The sequence below is a fragment of the Miniopterus schreibersii genome (genome assembly GCF_964146895.1).
Source record: "Miniopterus schreibersii genome assembly, chromosome: 12".
Taxonomy (NCBI): domain Eukaryota; kingdom Metazoa; phylum Chordata; class Mammalia; order Chiroptera; family Miniopteridae; genus Miniopterus; species Miniopterus schreibersii.
The window spans coordinates 34,578,458-34,593,619 of NC_138112.1; the positions used below are offsets into that span (position 1 = coordinate 34,578,458).

General features: G+C 49.6%; 2 protein-coding genes across 3 annotated transcripts in view; one reads left to right on the forward strand and one right to left on the reverse strand.

The window, feature by feature from the left end:
- Window positions 1-15,162, reverse strand: part of RPS3 (ribosomal protein S3) — a 35,382-nt gene that overhangs the window by 9,175 nt on the left and 11,045 nt on the right. The window contains exon 7 of one of the 2 annotated variants that reach the window (XM_081154272.1): window positions 11,107-11,504. The exons of the other annotated variant lie outside the window; for it this stretch is intronic. The gene's annotated coding sequence lies outside the window, so the exon portion shown is untranslated. Of the gene's footprint in view, window positions 1-11,106; window positions 11,505-15,162 lie in introns of those variants that run through there. 2 annotated transcript variants of the gene reach the window in all.
- Window positions 1,595-11,488, forward strand: KLHL35 (kelch like family member 35; the record flags this gene model as incomplete). Its single annotated transcript, XM_081154270.1, has 7 exons — window positions 1,595-1,664; window positions 4,135-5,019; window positions 6,106-6,290; window positions 7,912-8,030; window positions 8,671-8,859; window positions 10,177-10,365; window positions 11,300-11,488. Exons 1-7 carry the CDS (start codon window positions 1,612-1,614, stop codon window positions 11,486-11,488), a joined length of 1,809 nt encoding a protein of 602 aa, XP_081010396.1. The 5' UTR covers window positions 1,595-1,611.

Here is a 15,162-nt window from a genome sequence, read left to right on the forward strand (position 1 = left end):
CAGCAATAAAAAAGAATAAAGTTTGCCATTTGCAACAACATGGATGGATTATGCTAAGTGAAATAAGTCAGACAGAGAGAGGTAAATACTGTATAATTTCCCTTATATGTGGAATCTTAAAAAAACAAACAAAACAGAAACAGACCCACAGATATAGAGAACAAGCTGATGGCTGCCAGTGGGAAGGGGGGTGAAAGATGGGAATAAATAATAAATAGTTCTTAAAAAGTGCCTAATTCTCTCACATCCTTTAACAAAGAGCAACACATGCCATCCTATTTTTAGGAAGGGGGATACACCATTCCCTGGAGCAGGGTCCATTCTCTGCCAAGGCCTCAGGACACATACCTGGCCATAGTCACAGCGACCCCTCCCATCAGGGTTCCTTCCACAGACTTGGTCTACCTAAGCCTAGCCAGGACTGGTCCCTGCAGCACTCCGGCCTCAAAGACTCATGGCACAAGGCTTTCTGTAAGATAGAGCAAGAATCTGGATTATCTCTCCCATAGAGATAAAAGGCCAGGCCCAAGGGAGGGGCTAGCCTAGGGCTGCGGAGCAAGTCTAGGCAACCACCCGGAAGAGACCACAGGTGCCTCAGGCCCATTGGAGCTCATGAAGGCAACCTCCTTCCAAATTGCTGTCCTCTTCCATGAAGCCAAATCCCCTCACCTGCCACATGGACACCAGGCCCTGGGGCCCTTTGTAGAGGCAGCAAATGATCTGGCACCAGTCTATGGAGTGGCTTCCCTCTGGCTCCAGGAGGCCAGGCAAGCCCAGAACCACCACACCAGTCCTACTGTACCCGCTCCAAGGTAGGTACACCTCAACTCATACCATAGCACAGAGGATCATAGGATGTCCACACACAGCACACAGTCCACAGACACAGACCCCTATCATACACACACACACACACACACTCTCTCTCTCTGTCCAAAGATACACCTGTCACACAGAGAAATGAACAATCACAGAGACACAGACAAAGAGACAGGGACACACAAGGCATATAACCAGATGCACAGTCCCACAATGATGTCTGCTATCAGCCTTAACACAGACACAGCAGTCACACAGGGGCAGGAAGGAAACCTAGATCTCTAAGCCATGCAGGCACATTCTTAGCTACACCTGCACCTACAAGTTTACACTCACACCAATGCTACGCAGCTGCCGAGTCCCATGCACTCCCTTCCCACACTCTCATACAGGTACCCCAGAACACAATTCACCAGGTTTCACGGTTTCACACCATCTCCCAAGGGAGGCACTCCCCTGGCGCTCCCCTCCCCGCACCCACCCTCACACCTGTGTATCATTCAGGGGCAGAGTCAATGCCAAGTCACTCCAATCCAGGCACACAGATCCTGAGTTGCCTGTAGTCAACTCTATGCTCATTCCTTCCTCCTCCTTCCTTTCCTTCCTTCTAGGTCTGGGCCAAGAGTGGAACAAAAGCCCAGCATCCCCTTACCCTCCCCCTTCTCTTTTCCCCTCCCCCTGGCGTCCAGCCCCTTTGTCCTCCTGCAGCTGAGCGTGAGCGGCGGTCCAGGCACAGCAGCTAGGACATTGGATCCCAGGCTGCCAGGGGTTCCGGTGGCAGGACGGACTGGAATGGTCCCTGCAAGAGCAGCAGCTTCGGGGCGCCTGGGAGAGGGGGTGGCCAGGTAAGTGCTTAGGACACAGGGCTGTCCTGTGTGGTGTCTACAAATCTAAGCATGCTTGTGTGAGTGGGTGTGTAAAACAGGCAGGGTGGCATGTCAACGTTTAGGGGCTGGGTGCCTCAGTCTGCATCAGGACCTACGGCTTGAGATGCCTAGACTCTTAGCTGGAATGGGAAAATGCTGGATCGAGCCCTGCCTGGAATTCCTACCTTCCATGTTCCAACTGGGCACCCTCCAGCTTCCAGAATGGGAATAACCAGGGTGGAAACTGGGTCTGAGGTCCCCGTGTGTCCAGTGCCCAGAGCAGTAGACAGCTGTACAATGAATGAAAAAGTACTGGTGCACTTCCCAAGAGAGGACGCCCTAACAGCCCCTAGTGCCCTACAACATCTCTGCAGGCAGAAGTTCCTCCTCATGCTGAGATCTACCCTCTTGTATCTCAGCTCAGAGTGTGGCTGCTTTCTCAGTTCAGGAAGAGGAGAATGGGGGCAGCATGCTCTGATAACCTCTCTCACCTCCCTCAGCTGGTCCCAGGCTGCTCCTTGGGACACGCCCCCACTCTAGCAAATGTGGCTGAGCTGCTGGGCTTGCAGAGTGTGAAGCCAGGTGCAGTGTCTAGTCCCTCTACTTAGGCAAAGCTAATTTTCCAAGACCCTGCCCACCAGAGAGCTCATTTACTGTGATTCTGAGGCAGGGGATCCACTGCCCAGTATGACCTGGGCAAATCTGATCTCCAGGGCAGAGTGGTATCAGAGAAGGGAAAGCATCTGGGATCAGGAGAGTGAAGGGAGAGGCAAGGGGGCATTGGCCAGAGCTATGCTCCCCTGGGGTAAGTTACCACATAAAGGAGTGAGCTCCCTGTTCCTGGAGGTGTGCAAGCAGAGGCAGTATGTTTATAACGGCCAAATCATGACTGACACAGTACAACCCTTCAGTCTGTAGAGTGCTTGCACAAACACCCCTCCTTTGATCCTCACAGAAACCTCTGAAAGGCAGGTTCCCTCTGTGTACTTGTTTGCACATGACAAACTTAAAAAGGGTGAGGCTCTAAAGAAACTTTTCAGGGTTGTGAGGATCAAATGAAATTATATACAAAAAAAGCAACTAAGTGTGTTCCCTTCCTCTTGACTAAAAGCAATGTAAAGAACATTTGTTGAATTTGTACTATGCACCTAGCACTTTTCATACATTCTATTTAAGAGTCACAAAATCACAACTCTGTGAGGTGAGCATTTATGATCTCATTTCAAAAGAGGAAACGGAAGGGAAGTGATTTACACAGGTGATTTACATTGACTCTCACACAGTCAGTGTTAGCGGCAGGATTAGAACCCGGATCAGTCCTTAGAGCCAACCCTTTTCTACTTTTCCACAGTGCTTCCTTGGGAACAGAGTGCTGACTTCCCTCTCGGCCTGGGCTCTAACCTCATATTCTCCTTCTCCCTGGGCCTATGCACAGGCTGTTTTCTCAGCTGGAGACATTCTCCCTCCACTTCCCTCCCTTCATCTGACAAATTCTACCCATCCTCAGTCCAAAGATACCCTCCTCGGGGGTATCTTCCTTGACTCTTCCCTCCAACTGGGTTTAGTGCCCCTTTTAAGAGCTCCCCTAATATTCTATACTTCCCATGGGACTCCCCCGCCCCGCCAAACTATGGGCTCCTAGAGGGCAAGGAACCATGACTGCCTTGCTCACTGCCTGGCACAGAAAATGTTCTCCATACATATTTGTTTAATACATTCACTCGACTTTGAACAGGTATTGAGCACCTGCTATGGGCCAGAGCCTTGCTGTTGGGGGAGGGGCAGGTTTTAAATGGAACACACAATCAGGGTTTGGTCAACGGGCAGCACCTACAGGAGATGGGCAGGAGATGGGCCTGAGACAGGATGGGGTGAGGAAATGGAGGTAGTGTTATACCGCTCCACACACTTTGGGTCTCTGTAGGGTATCCTGAATTCCTTGACCAAAGGCTACAGCTCCTATCAGGGACCCTTCCCTATACAGATGTATTGTACAGGGTCCAGTAGCCTCCCAGCCCCTTCAGACCTTGGGAGAGATAATGACTCCCTGGAGTTGGTAGCCACGTGGTACTGCCGCGTCCCTTGTGGGAGTCCCTAAACACTGTCTACACTTTTGAAATCATTCCTTTATTGGACCCTCTTCAAATTACCCCAAATGAAAGCATGCCAGCTGTCTCCTGTCAATACTAATAGGAAACAGCTTGGCAAATCTGAAAAGCGGGAAGGGCAATACGGCTGAAGTGGGTGAGGAAAAGGTGCTACAGCTAAGGCAGGGCCTACTAGATCCTTGCAGCCTGCCATTAGGAGTCTGGGTAGGAGAGTGGAAGGAAGAGTAGTTGAACGAAAGCACACTGCTTACCTTCACGCCTGCCTGTGATGAGGGGCCTCCTGCCCGTTTGGCCCCAGGCAGGTGAATTTTCCGACGCTATTTGTGCTGTTCTCTACCCAGCAGGATGCTAGAGGGCCCCTTGCTGGAGGAGTCAGAGCCGGGCGCTGAGGGGCCGTGCGCGGGTTCCTGCCACGCGCAGCGCGTCCTGCAGACCCTCAACGCCTACCGGCGGAGCCGCACCCTCACCGACGTGGTGCTGCGCGCTGGGGGCCGCGACTTCCCATGCCACCGAGCCGCGCTCAGCGCGGGCAGCGCCTACTTCCGCAGCCTGTTCGCAACCGGACAGCCGGAGCGTGGCCTGTCCGTGGTACCCGTGGTGTCCGTGGTGCCCGAGGCGCCCGGCGCGGGGCTGACAGGGACGGCGGCGGCGCTAGCCGCGGTACTCGACTACGTGTACGGCGCGGGCGTGCGGCTGCGCGCCGAGGACCAGGCGGCCGCCGTGCTGGCGCTGGCGGAGCGGCTGGGCGTGGCGGGCCTGCGCGAGGCCTGCGCGCGCTTCCTCGAGGGCCGCCTGCGCGCCGCCAACAGCCTGGCGCTGCGCCGCGTGGCCGCCGCCTTCTCGCTCCCCTCGCTGGCGGAGCGCTGCGGCCGCGTGCTGCGCCAGGCCTTCACCGAAGTGGTGCGCCACGCGGACTTCCTGGAGCTGGCGCCCGAGGAGGTGGCCGCGCTGTTGGCGGACCCGGCGCTGCGCGTGACGCGCGAGGAGGCCGTGTTCGAGGCGGCCATGCGCTGGGTGCGTCACGACGCGCCGGCCCGACGCGGGCAGCTGCGGCGGCTGCTGGAGCACGTGCGCCTACCCCTGCTGGCGCCCCACTACTTCTTGGAGAGGGTGGAGGCTGACGAGCTGCTGCAGGCCTGCGGCGAGTGCCGCCCACTGCTGCTCGAGGCCCGTGCCTGCTTCATCCTGGGCCGAGAGTCCGGTGGGCTACGTACGCGGCCACGGAGGTACAGCCCCCACTCCCAGCCCCTTTGCCACAGGCTTTCGTTATTCCCACATTCTTCAACCACTCACTCACACCTCTGTCATCCTTTAATTCATCCTTTAATCATGCCTCTGGAATGAAATTCAGTCCTTTATTAACAAACATTTCATAGGCTTAGTGTTAGGCATTCTGCCCTTGAGGAGTTCACAGCCAATAGGGAGATGCAGGCGTCTCACACCTTACGTACTTTTTCTCTTGCTCATCCATCCATAATTTTGAGTGCTCCCTTTGTGCAGGTCTCGTGCTGGGTCCCTGAGGCTCAAGAGTGATTTGAAAACACCCTATATGCTCTGGGAGCTCAGACTAGTAAGGGATATAAATAGGCAGGGCCTGGAAAACCATATCGGGAGACGCTGGGTGGAGTAGTCCAAGATAGTCTGTCATCCTCCCAGGGAGTCCTGTCTTACAACTGTATCTCCAACACTAAGCACAGGGCTGGTACAAAGAAGATGCTCAATATTTGTCACAGGAATTAGGTAGGAAACCAATGGCTAAAGGGTTTGGGAATTCTGGTAGGTTCAGAAGCCTGAGGGGTCAGTGAGAGGTGAAAACACTTTGATGAACGGGTGTGAAGCCTGGTTCAATGGGATTAGAGATTAGGGTATAGGTTTAGAAGATGGTTATAGGAGGGAGGCAACAGAATTAGGGAGTGGAGGTCAGAAAGGGTAAAGAGAATGGGTTAGCATCAGACAAACCTGGGCTTGAATTCCAGCTTTTTTGCTTACTGGCTTGCATGACTTTGGGCAAGCCAGTCTGTTAGCCTCAGTTTCCTCCTCTGTAAAAGGTGATTTTTCTAGCTAAGGTTAAAGGCTTTGTAAATATTCTTTTTCTGTAATTTAGAGGTCAGTAGAATGGAGTAAGGATTAGTGACCCTCCTCCCATCAATAGCCAGAGGGAAGGTTGGAAGTGACAGAGCCCAGCCTGGGAATTAGGAGGGAGACAGAAGGACATGGAAGGGTAGGAGAACCCTACAGTGTGGTCAATGAGAGAGTGAGAGGGCCGAAACTTGTGCGCAGATCAATGGATACTGGGCTTATCCCCATGCCAGATTCATGGACCTAGCTGAAGTGATCGTGGTCATTGGCGGTTGTGACCGCAAGGGGCTTCTGAGGTTGCCCTTCGCAGACGCCTACCACCCAGAAAGCCAGCGCTGGACCCCGCTGCCCAGCCTGCCTGGCTACATGCGCTCAGAGTTTGCTGCCTGTACTCTCCGCAATAACATCTATATCTCAGGTGAGAACAGGGCTGCATGGGGAGCCCCACAGGATTAGCTCATCTCACCTGAGCACTGCCCCTTTGTTTTTTGTTCTTCCCTCCAACCAGGGGATGGGGGTGGGGCTTTTCCTGGTAACCTACAGTTATTGACTGAAATGGTATGTAGTCCTGCAGAACCAATCACTGGTGTGACTCCACCCTTAATTCAGTAAAGTCAGCTTCAGCTCATATTAGTATTAATCACTTGTTTTAAGCTACTTTGTGCCAGGCATTATGTTAAACAGCTTACATTAATTAATTCTCTCTAAAATCCCATTTCACAGATGAGAAAACAGGCTCAGAGAGGTTAAGAATTTCCCCATTGCCTCAAAATTGACAAAATTAGGAGCTTTGATATCAACAGATGGTGTTTTCCTTGAGATTCAGACCCTAGAGAATCAGAATAAAGCACAATTCTTGCTCCCTGCTGTACCCTGGAGAGGGGGAAACAGACTTTACTTTATGATCAGACTGAATTTGATGGGAACTCTCAGAGTCCCCAAATGAGCTGGAATCCCACTCAGGGAATCTGGCCCAACTTTGGAGGGAACAGCACAGGCAAAGGCATGAAGGTAGGAAGATGCAGAAAGGAACCCTGGTTACTCAGGGCTCTGAAGTGCAGGTTGAGTGTACCTGGGAGAGGAAACCATTGTAGGTGAGGGAGGAAAGGGAGCCTGGAGTCAGATCAGACAGACTTTCCCTCTAGGCCTAGGTAGACTACACTTAATGTTGTAGGAGCTATGGGTGCCAGGGAAGGACAAGGAGCAGAAGAATGAGACAGGAAGGCTTCAGAAACCATCCAGGCCAAATGGAAATACACAGAGGCAAGGGCACCAGACATGTGGCTAGGCTGAAGGGTGCAGTCAGAATTGTCCCTGAGGAGGCTACTCCTGAGAGTTGAGTCCCTGGCAGGAACCCTACAACAGCCAGGTAGGGGGAGGGAGAGTCCACAGCCTGCATCCCCAGTGCTTGCCCCATGAAGTATGCTGTGTCCTTCACTAATACCAATGTTGGGCTTGGGGGCTAGAAGCTCTGGTTCTGATCAGTGCTCTGGCAGTGAAAGACCATGTGATCTTCAACAAGTCATTCCTGGTCTCTTATGCCTCAACTGAGTTTCCTATCTTTAAACTGGGTACAGTAATCCCAACACCTCATGGAGGGATGAAAACAGACATGAAGTTATGAGGGTGAAGGCAGAAGTGAGACAGAAATATTGGGTCACTCTCTACCCTTCCCCATCCCAGTGTAAGTGGCTCTGCTTTCTTTACCACAGTGTAATCCTGATGCTTGTCTTGGGTACCTTTTGCACTCTCACTTTCAGTAGAGTTCTAAAGTGCCCCCCTCTTTGCTTCCCTGAGCACAGAGCCTGGCACACCACAACACACCAAGTGATTAGTTCCTTCTCCCTGACTCTCTCGGGCCTCTCCCTCAAAAGTCTATGCCTGTTGTCCTAACTCAGACCTTCCCACCACTTGTTCAAAGCACACTGTCTGGGTCACAGGCCCAAAGTCTCACACCAGCTCAGGGGAAAGTCCTTCCTGCCATCTACCCTTAACCCTTCCCTTGGATCTGGGGGCAACAACTGCTTTTCTCTCCCCAGGAGGCCACATCAACAGCCATGATGTGTGGATGTTTAGCTCCCATCTGCACACCTGGATCAAAGTGGCCTCACTGCACAAGGGCAGGTGGAGGCACAAGATGGCGGTCTTACAGGGACAGGTAGGGACATGTAGCAGCTGCTGCTGCCCTGGGGCCCACGGTACAGATCTATAGATGTCCTTAGGGAAGGCCCTTTCTAAGACCCTCTCTCTTTGTAGGAAGGGATCTGAGGTCTCAAAAAAGAAAGGGACTTGCCCAAAGTCACATCATAATACTAATGCTAATAGTAATTACGGTAATAGTACAGCCTAGGGGTCAAGGGTGTGGGCTCTGGGGTCAAACATTCTAGGTTTGAATCTCGACTCCACTTAAGACCAAAAAAAAAAAAAAGACCCACAAAAAAACTTGCCAGTTATCTTTTGTAGCTACATCCCCAACTCAGAAATGCAGATAAAAGTGCTTCTTAGAATCATTTAAGTAAAGTGGTAAACCCTTAATTACTATTACTAAGCATTAGCTTGGTGCCAAGTATTTTACAGACTAATTCTGCATTCAGTACCCATTCTAGAGATGGAGGTCCTTATCCCCAGCTAATGAGAGGAAATCTGCTAAAGGAGGTTCAGTAACTGGGTAGTGGCAGCACTGAGATTCACCCTGGGTAGGCTTGGCCCTTGTGCTGGGGTGGGATAGCTTTTGGCACACAAGTGGAGCAAGCCCTGACTCTGGTGGGGTGGGGGACTCCCCTTGTCCTCACACACAGCTGTTCGCAGTGGGTGGCTTTGATGGCCTGCAGCGCCTGAGCAGCGTGGAGCGCTACGACCCCTTCTCCAACACCTGGGAGGCAGTGGAGCCGCTCCTGGAGGCCGTGAGCTCGGCAGCAGTGGTGCCCTGTGCTGGCCGGCTCTATGTGATCGGGGGTGCCAGACAGGACGGTGTCAGCACAGACAAGGTGGGTGTGGAGAGGACACTGGAGGCCTGCTGTGTTGGCGCTGAGTTGGCACTTTCCTGTCCTCATCCATTTTCTCATTTAATCCCATCAACAACCCTGAGGAGGAAGCCACATGTTTGAGGCAAGGCGATCAATTCAGAGATGACCCCAAGGTCAAACAGTGGGTCAGCAGCACAGCTAGCCTGAATGTTTGACTGATGCCATATAGTTTCAAAGATTAAAAATTAAGCCAGGGTGCCTGGCCGGGTGGCTGAGTTGGTTGCAACATTCTCCCATACACTAAAGGTTGTGGGTTTGATTCCCAGTCAAAGCACATACCTGGGTTGTGGGTTCGTTCCCTGGTTGGGGCACGTACAGGAGGCAACCGATCAATGTTTCTCTTTCTCTCTCTCCCTTCCTTTCTAAAATAAACATATCCTCGAGTAAGGATTAAAAAAATTGAGTGCAAGAGTGGGATTAATTAAAATGCTTTTCCACCATTCAAAACAATACTCATTACTGAAAGTTTAGAAAACAGAGAAACAGAAAAAAAATCACCCATAATTCCCCCACCTAAAGATAACTACTATTAATATTTTGGTGCACTGCCTCCAGGCTTCCTCTGAATTGTCTTTGAATTAATCTTCATAATGACAGCTCTCTCCTTCCCTGGATGGCCTCACAGTCGTGTGGTCCTGTGATGTGAATCTTTCCAAATTAAGATCACTTGTCCCTCCTTATTTCCCCAGCACATTTTCCTGGGGCTGGCTGAACTGCCCCATTTAGTACCCTCTCATGCAGCACTGACTGTTTTAGGCCACTCTGGGAGTCTCCCAAAGAAACAACTGAAAAAGAGTAAAGGTGAGCAGGCAGGTACAAGTATGAGCCCTCAGGAACTGTGCAAGGTGTCTTAAACACACGTAGGACTGGGAGGCATGTGGATAGCTGTAGTAATGTGAGCTGAAAGACACCCCAGCTGGAATCTTGTCATGACCTCATTAGCACCAGGAAGAGGGACAAGGGTTGATTGACAGTGGAGGGTTGATTGAACACATCTCCACGGGGTACCTGCTCTGAGGAGCCTCTACAGCACTAATGCAGATAGTACCTCCATCTCCTGGAATGGGGACCTCTCCTTGGACATTGAAAGATGAGGATGCTTTTGATACAGGGAGTCCAGGGGTAGGAGACCAAAGTTGGAACTATACTTGAGGGCAGGCCCGGCAGACAGAGGCAAATATTGTGCTGAATGAGTCCCCTTGACAGAAGTGGGAGTACACAGGCAGCAGGGCAGTTGGGGGGTGAGGCTTCATCACTGCCAAATCTCCTACCCTTCAGGTGCAGTGCTTTGACCCCAAGGAGGACCAGTGGAGCCTGCGGTCGCCAGCCCCCTTCTCACAGCGATGTCTTGAGGCTGTCTCCCTTGAGGACACCATCTATGTGGTGGGGGGCCTCATGAGCAAAATCTTCACCTACAACCCTGGTACAGATGTCTGGGGGGAGGCAGCTGTTCTCCCCAGCCCCATGGTAAGTTAAGGGTCTTAGGCATAGCCCTGGTTCCATTCAAGAGAGGGAAGACCCACTTCTAAGAATCTGGATCTTAGAGCTAGTGAGTCTTGTGTCTGACTCCATGCTAGGCGGTTCTACTTAGTTCTCTAGCTTTGTCTTCACAATGATAATCAGCCTTGCATTTCGCAAATGAGGCTCCAGTCCGAGACCACCAGTTATACCATGTTAAGGCAGAACCTGGAACCCCAGTTCCAAGTGCTGTAGCCCTGGATGGGGAACTTGGTGTAAATGATCTTGCACTCTCTCCTGTCTTGAAGGCCACCAGCTGGTAGCCGACTAGGGTTGGGGTTGGTGGTGGTGAAGCATGGAGAAGGAACTTGCTAAGTTCCCCTGCCCCAGTGATATCAGAGAAGAGAGGCCCAGGCCCTGAATGGGCCCCTGTATTCCTTGCCTCTCTCACCTTTTGTTACCTCTCCTGAAACTCCAGAGACTATATAGGGGTGTGATTGCACTGGTAGCCCCTGCCAGTTATGACCTTCAGTGATCCTAGGAGCCTGAGATTTCTGGCTTTTCTGAGTCTGAGATCCTAAGATGGTGGTGGTGTTATTGTTGTTACTGAAGTGCTTCCTGTATTCCAGGTACTATGTAAAAAATACCTTACATGCTTAACCCTGTTAACTGCTCAGGGAACCTTATGAAGAAGGTACTCGTTTTTCTTACTTTGCAGATAAAGAAACTGAGGCCCAGAGAGGTTAAGTGACTTGTCTGAGGCTATTCATTTAGCAAGGGTAAACCAGAGCTTCCTGCCTTCCATCCAAATTCCTCTCTACCATCCAGATTGGTTGCTCACATTCTGTGGGTCAAGGTTTTTTGTCTGGCCTGGCCAGCTAGTGACTGAATGAGCCCCAGGCTGGACCCCAGAGCTGACTGTCTTTCTATTTGTCCAACTCAGGAGAGCTGTGGTGTGACTGTGTGTGATGGGAAGGTCCACATCCTTGGTGGGCGGGATGATCACGGAGAAAGCACCGACAGAGTCTTCACCTTTGACCCCAGCAGTGGGCAGGTGGAGGCCCAGACATCTCTGCAGCGCTGTACCAGCTCCCACGGCTGTGTCACCATTGTTCAGAGCATGGGCAGGTGACTCAAACTTGGAAAACCTGAGCCAGGAGGCAGAGAGAGAAGGCAGAACTCAGGCTCACTACTGTGCTTGTCTCATGGCACCTCTATTGTAAATAGCCCCTTAACTTATTGCCCTTTTTTCTTATAGAAATAAAACTTCATTTAAAGGTTGGTCTGTGTTCCAGCTCAAGCCTGCTTTGCCTGGAGAAGTGTCTACTCCTTGCCTTGACTCTTTACAAAGCACCTTCACGTTACCTCATTTACCTTCATAATAGCAGTGTGGACATAATTTTTTAAATTATGAAATACTTCATGAATAAAAGAATATTTAATTTTGTACAGTTTAAGAATAATAAAACATCTGTGTTCCTACTACTTAGCTTAAGAAGTAGATGTTACAGCCACACTGGTCAGGATACATACCCAGGACACATACCCAGGTCGCATGTTTGATCCCTGGTCGGGATGCGTGCAGAAGGCAACCAATCGATGTTTCTCTCTCCACCTTCCTCTCTCTGGGGAAAGGAAAAAAAAAAAGGTTTATAATAAAAAGAAACAGAATGTTACAAATGCCTTTGTAGACTCCAGTGTCTATTCCCAAACCCATTCCCTTCCCATAGTACTTCAAGGTAATCACTATCCTTCAACTTGAGATGATCAACACTTTTAACTTTTAGCAAGCTAATTATTAATATCTGTATTTTACAAAGAAGGAACTGCCTTGAAAAGATGAGAATTGCCTAAGGCCATATACTTAAGAGTCTCTGATTAAGATTTCATGAAGCTTCAGAATCAATGAGGTACTTATGGTCAGGATGGTTCTCTTTCTAAACAATCCTCTCAAATTCAAACACTTAGCAGTGATAGACAAAATTAAAACCCAAACAACTAAAAAGAGAGACACATAGGCTTATAAGCAAGCAAACATGCCCAAGAACCAGAAAAAATAATTATAAAACCCCAATGAAGGCAGAAGTTTGAGCTCTGGGGTTCACGCACTATGGGATCAAGTCCTTAAAAAAGGATTCCAATCCAGGCTCACTGCTAGAAGCCAGAGCTAAGGTGGGGCTCCCCCATGTATGAAAGAAGCTAAAACACAACAAACCCGAACAGCCTTGGGGTTCAAGGCTTGCAACTGGGTGGTAGGTGCCAGAGCCACAGGCCTCTGAGAACCCAGCCAGCCTAGCTCTGCATTGGACCTGCAAGATCCCCAGCATCAACAAGGGTCACAGACTCCTGATGCAATTGTAAGCCCCTGGATTAGCCTGGGGCTCTAGAAACAGCAACATAAAACTACTGGATAGGAAGGGGTAGCCTTAGAGGAGAGAGGGAATGAAAGATGTCACAAAGAGATTCTGTGAGGCAGAGGCCCAGAGGTGCAGGTTACGTGCCTGTTTCTGAGGCCCAGAGGATGGAGGACCTAGCTAGACCCCACCTGGGGCTCCTCTCATTTACACCCAGATTGCCTTTTGAAGAGTTATCATAGGTTCCTTGCAACTCTAGCCTCCCGCCCCTCCCATCTTCAAAAGCCCCAGGGCCCTGTCTGGGAGATCTTTCCAGCTGGGGCTGGCCCTTCACAGCCCAGCACAAAGGCCCAGGTCCCAGCTGAGCTCCTACCCTCTGATTATGTCAGATTAGGAAGCCTGTGACCATCTGGACACAGCTGATAATGGCAGAGTGGGGAGGTGAATAGGGTAGAGGCCCAGTTCCTCAGAGTGCCAGCCCCCACTCCAGGGATAACATCCAGACAAAGCTAGAAAGCACTGCATTATCTGTCTATCCCCTCAAAAGCCCAAGTGAAAAAGACAGGGGCAAATCCAGTGCAAACTCTCCCTCACCTGGGCTGGGCACTTCCTGTGTGCCAAGCAGACTGCACCACTCCCCCTCCACAATGACCATTCGTGCTCTCGCTCTTTCATGTAAGTGCTGATGCCCCTTTGTGCTGTCTGCCTGGGCAGACCTGATAACCCTCCACCCCCAGAGTTTACCACTCTCTCTGTGTCCCTTCCTTATCTGCCCCTCTTCTATCACCTGACATATGGCCAGGCCTTTTCTCCAGTCTCTTGACACACCCAAAGGTTGCCCTTTGAGGCAGGAAAGGTGTCAGTTTCATCTGTGTCCCCCAGTGCGCAGAACAAGGCCTCCCACTGAATACATTAAATCAAAGTATCCTGGTCTTCTACCTTGTAATACCTGTGAGTTGGTACTACTGCCTACCCCACCACCTTTACAAATTAGTAAACAGCTGATGAGTGGTGGCACAGCCAGGATTCCAACCTACATCCATCTACCTCCAAAGCCTGCTCTCTCCAGGCAGCCTCTCAGAGAGGCTCTGCTAATCTGATAAAATGGGTGTTGAATGAAGCACAGTTGTTGTTTAGGAGACACATCATTTCCACCATGGAAAATCCCAGCCTGGTAGAATACTGTTCCTGCCCTTGGGGGCCTCCTTGAATGGAGACATGGTTCATGTCCCTGGTGTGGCTCACAGGAACACAAGCAAAAGGTGACACCCCATTTGTCCCGATTTCCTAGGACTTGTACTGATTACACCTAATATATTGGTCTCCCAGTGTAACTAACAGTCCATTTGTGGAAGGTCTCCCTGCCTACTAGTCCACTGCTTCCCACACTCACCATCCCCCTGCAGCCAGACCATAAGTCCAGAGCATGAACCCTGAGCATGGCCCTTAGCTGTGCAGTGTGCCAGAACAAAGACTTAACTCTGGTATTACCATCAGATGCCACTGGAGCCAAATTCAGTTTCTGAGTTTCTTTTTTCAGCAGTCCTAATTATTTGTAAGGATTAGTATTTTATGACTGTTGTTCTTCTTTAGTGGGCTTCCAAGGAACAATGGGGAAATTTACTTTAAAAAAAAAACAAAATAAAATTCATTCTCTCGTAATCACCAATATGGAGTTGTTGGATTCTTTCATAAATCTAAAATATATTATGAGAGCTTGATGAAATTATTTTTCTATATCTTGAAAAATTTTGCTATTTCATCATAAAAATTATTTAATATTACTCATCAATTATTCCCAACTATGTCAAACAACACTAAGATGGTAAGAAAATGGAAGAATGATGGTACTACCTAGAAGATGCAATGAAATAAATCACCATTCCATCACTTTCAGTTTCCATATTACGTTGTCCAAAGTATTATCATCTTTTAAGAGGGTATAAAAGAAGTCTGGAGACATCAAGTAAGAATTCAGGATTTTTTCATTTGCCACCCATGACAAAATAGAAGAAAAGTGATAGAGGACATTTCACAATTATTACACAAATTAAAAAAAGAATGCAGAGACATATTGTAGCACTCTAGTATCTAAGGATGGGAAATTGGTCACATCAGCAAAATCTTTCCTAGATGAATTTTCTCAAATTCAAGAACTGGTGAATGAACAATATATTTCTAAAAACAGAAAGGAAATATGGTATTTTAAGTCATAAGTCATTATTTAGTGAAGTCATTCAACAGGACTTCATCACACAAAATTTTTACGAAAAAAACCCTGGACCATCCTGTTTTGCTAAAAAGGTGGTGTAACAATATTCTTTCATCTTTTATGATGCTTATGCACCCACATTTACTTCATACAGTTTGTTACAGTTCCTAAGTGGAGATATACTCAAGACAGTTGTGTAGGTGACTGAAGGGAAATAGATGCTGTAAAACATTTTTTAAA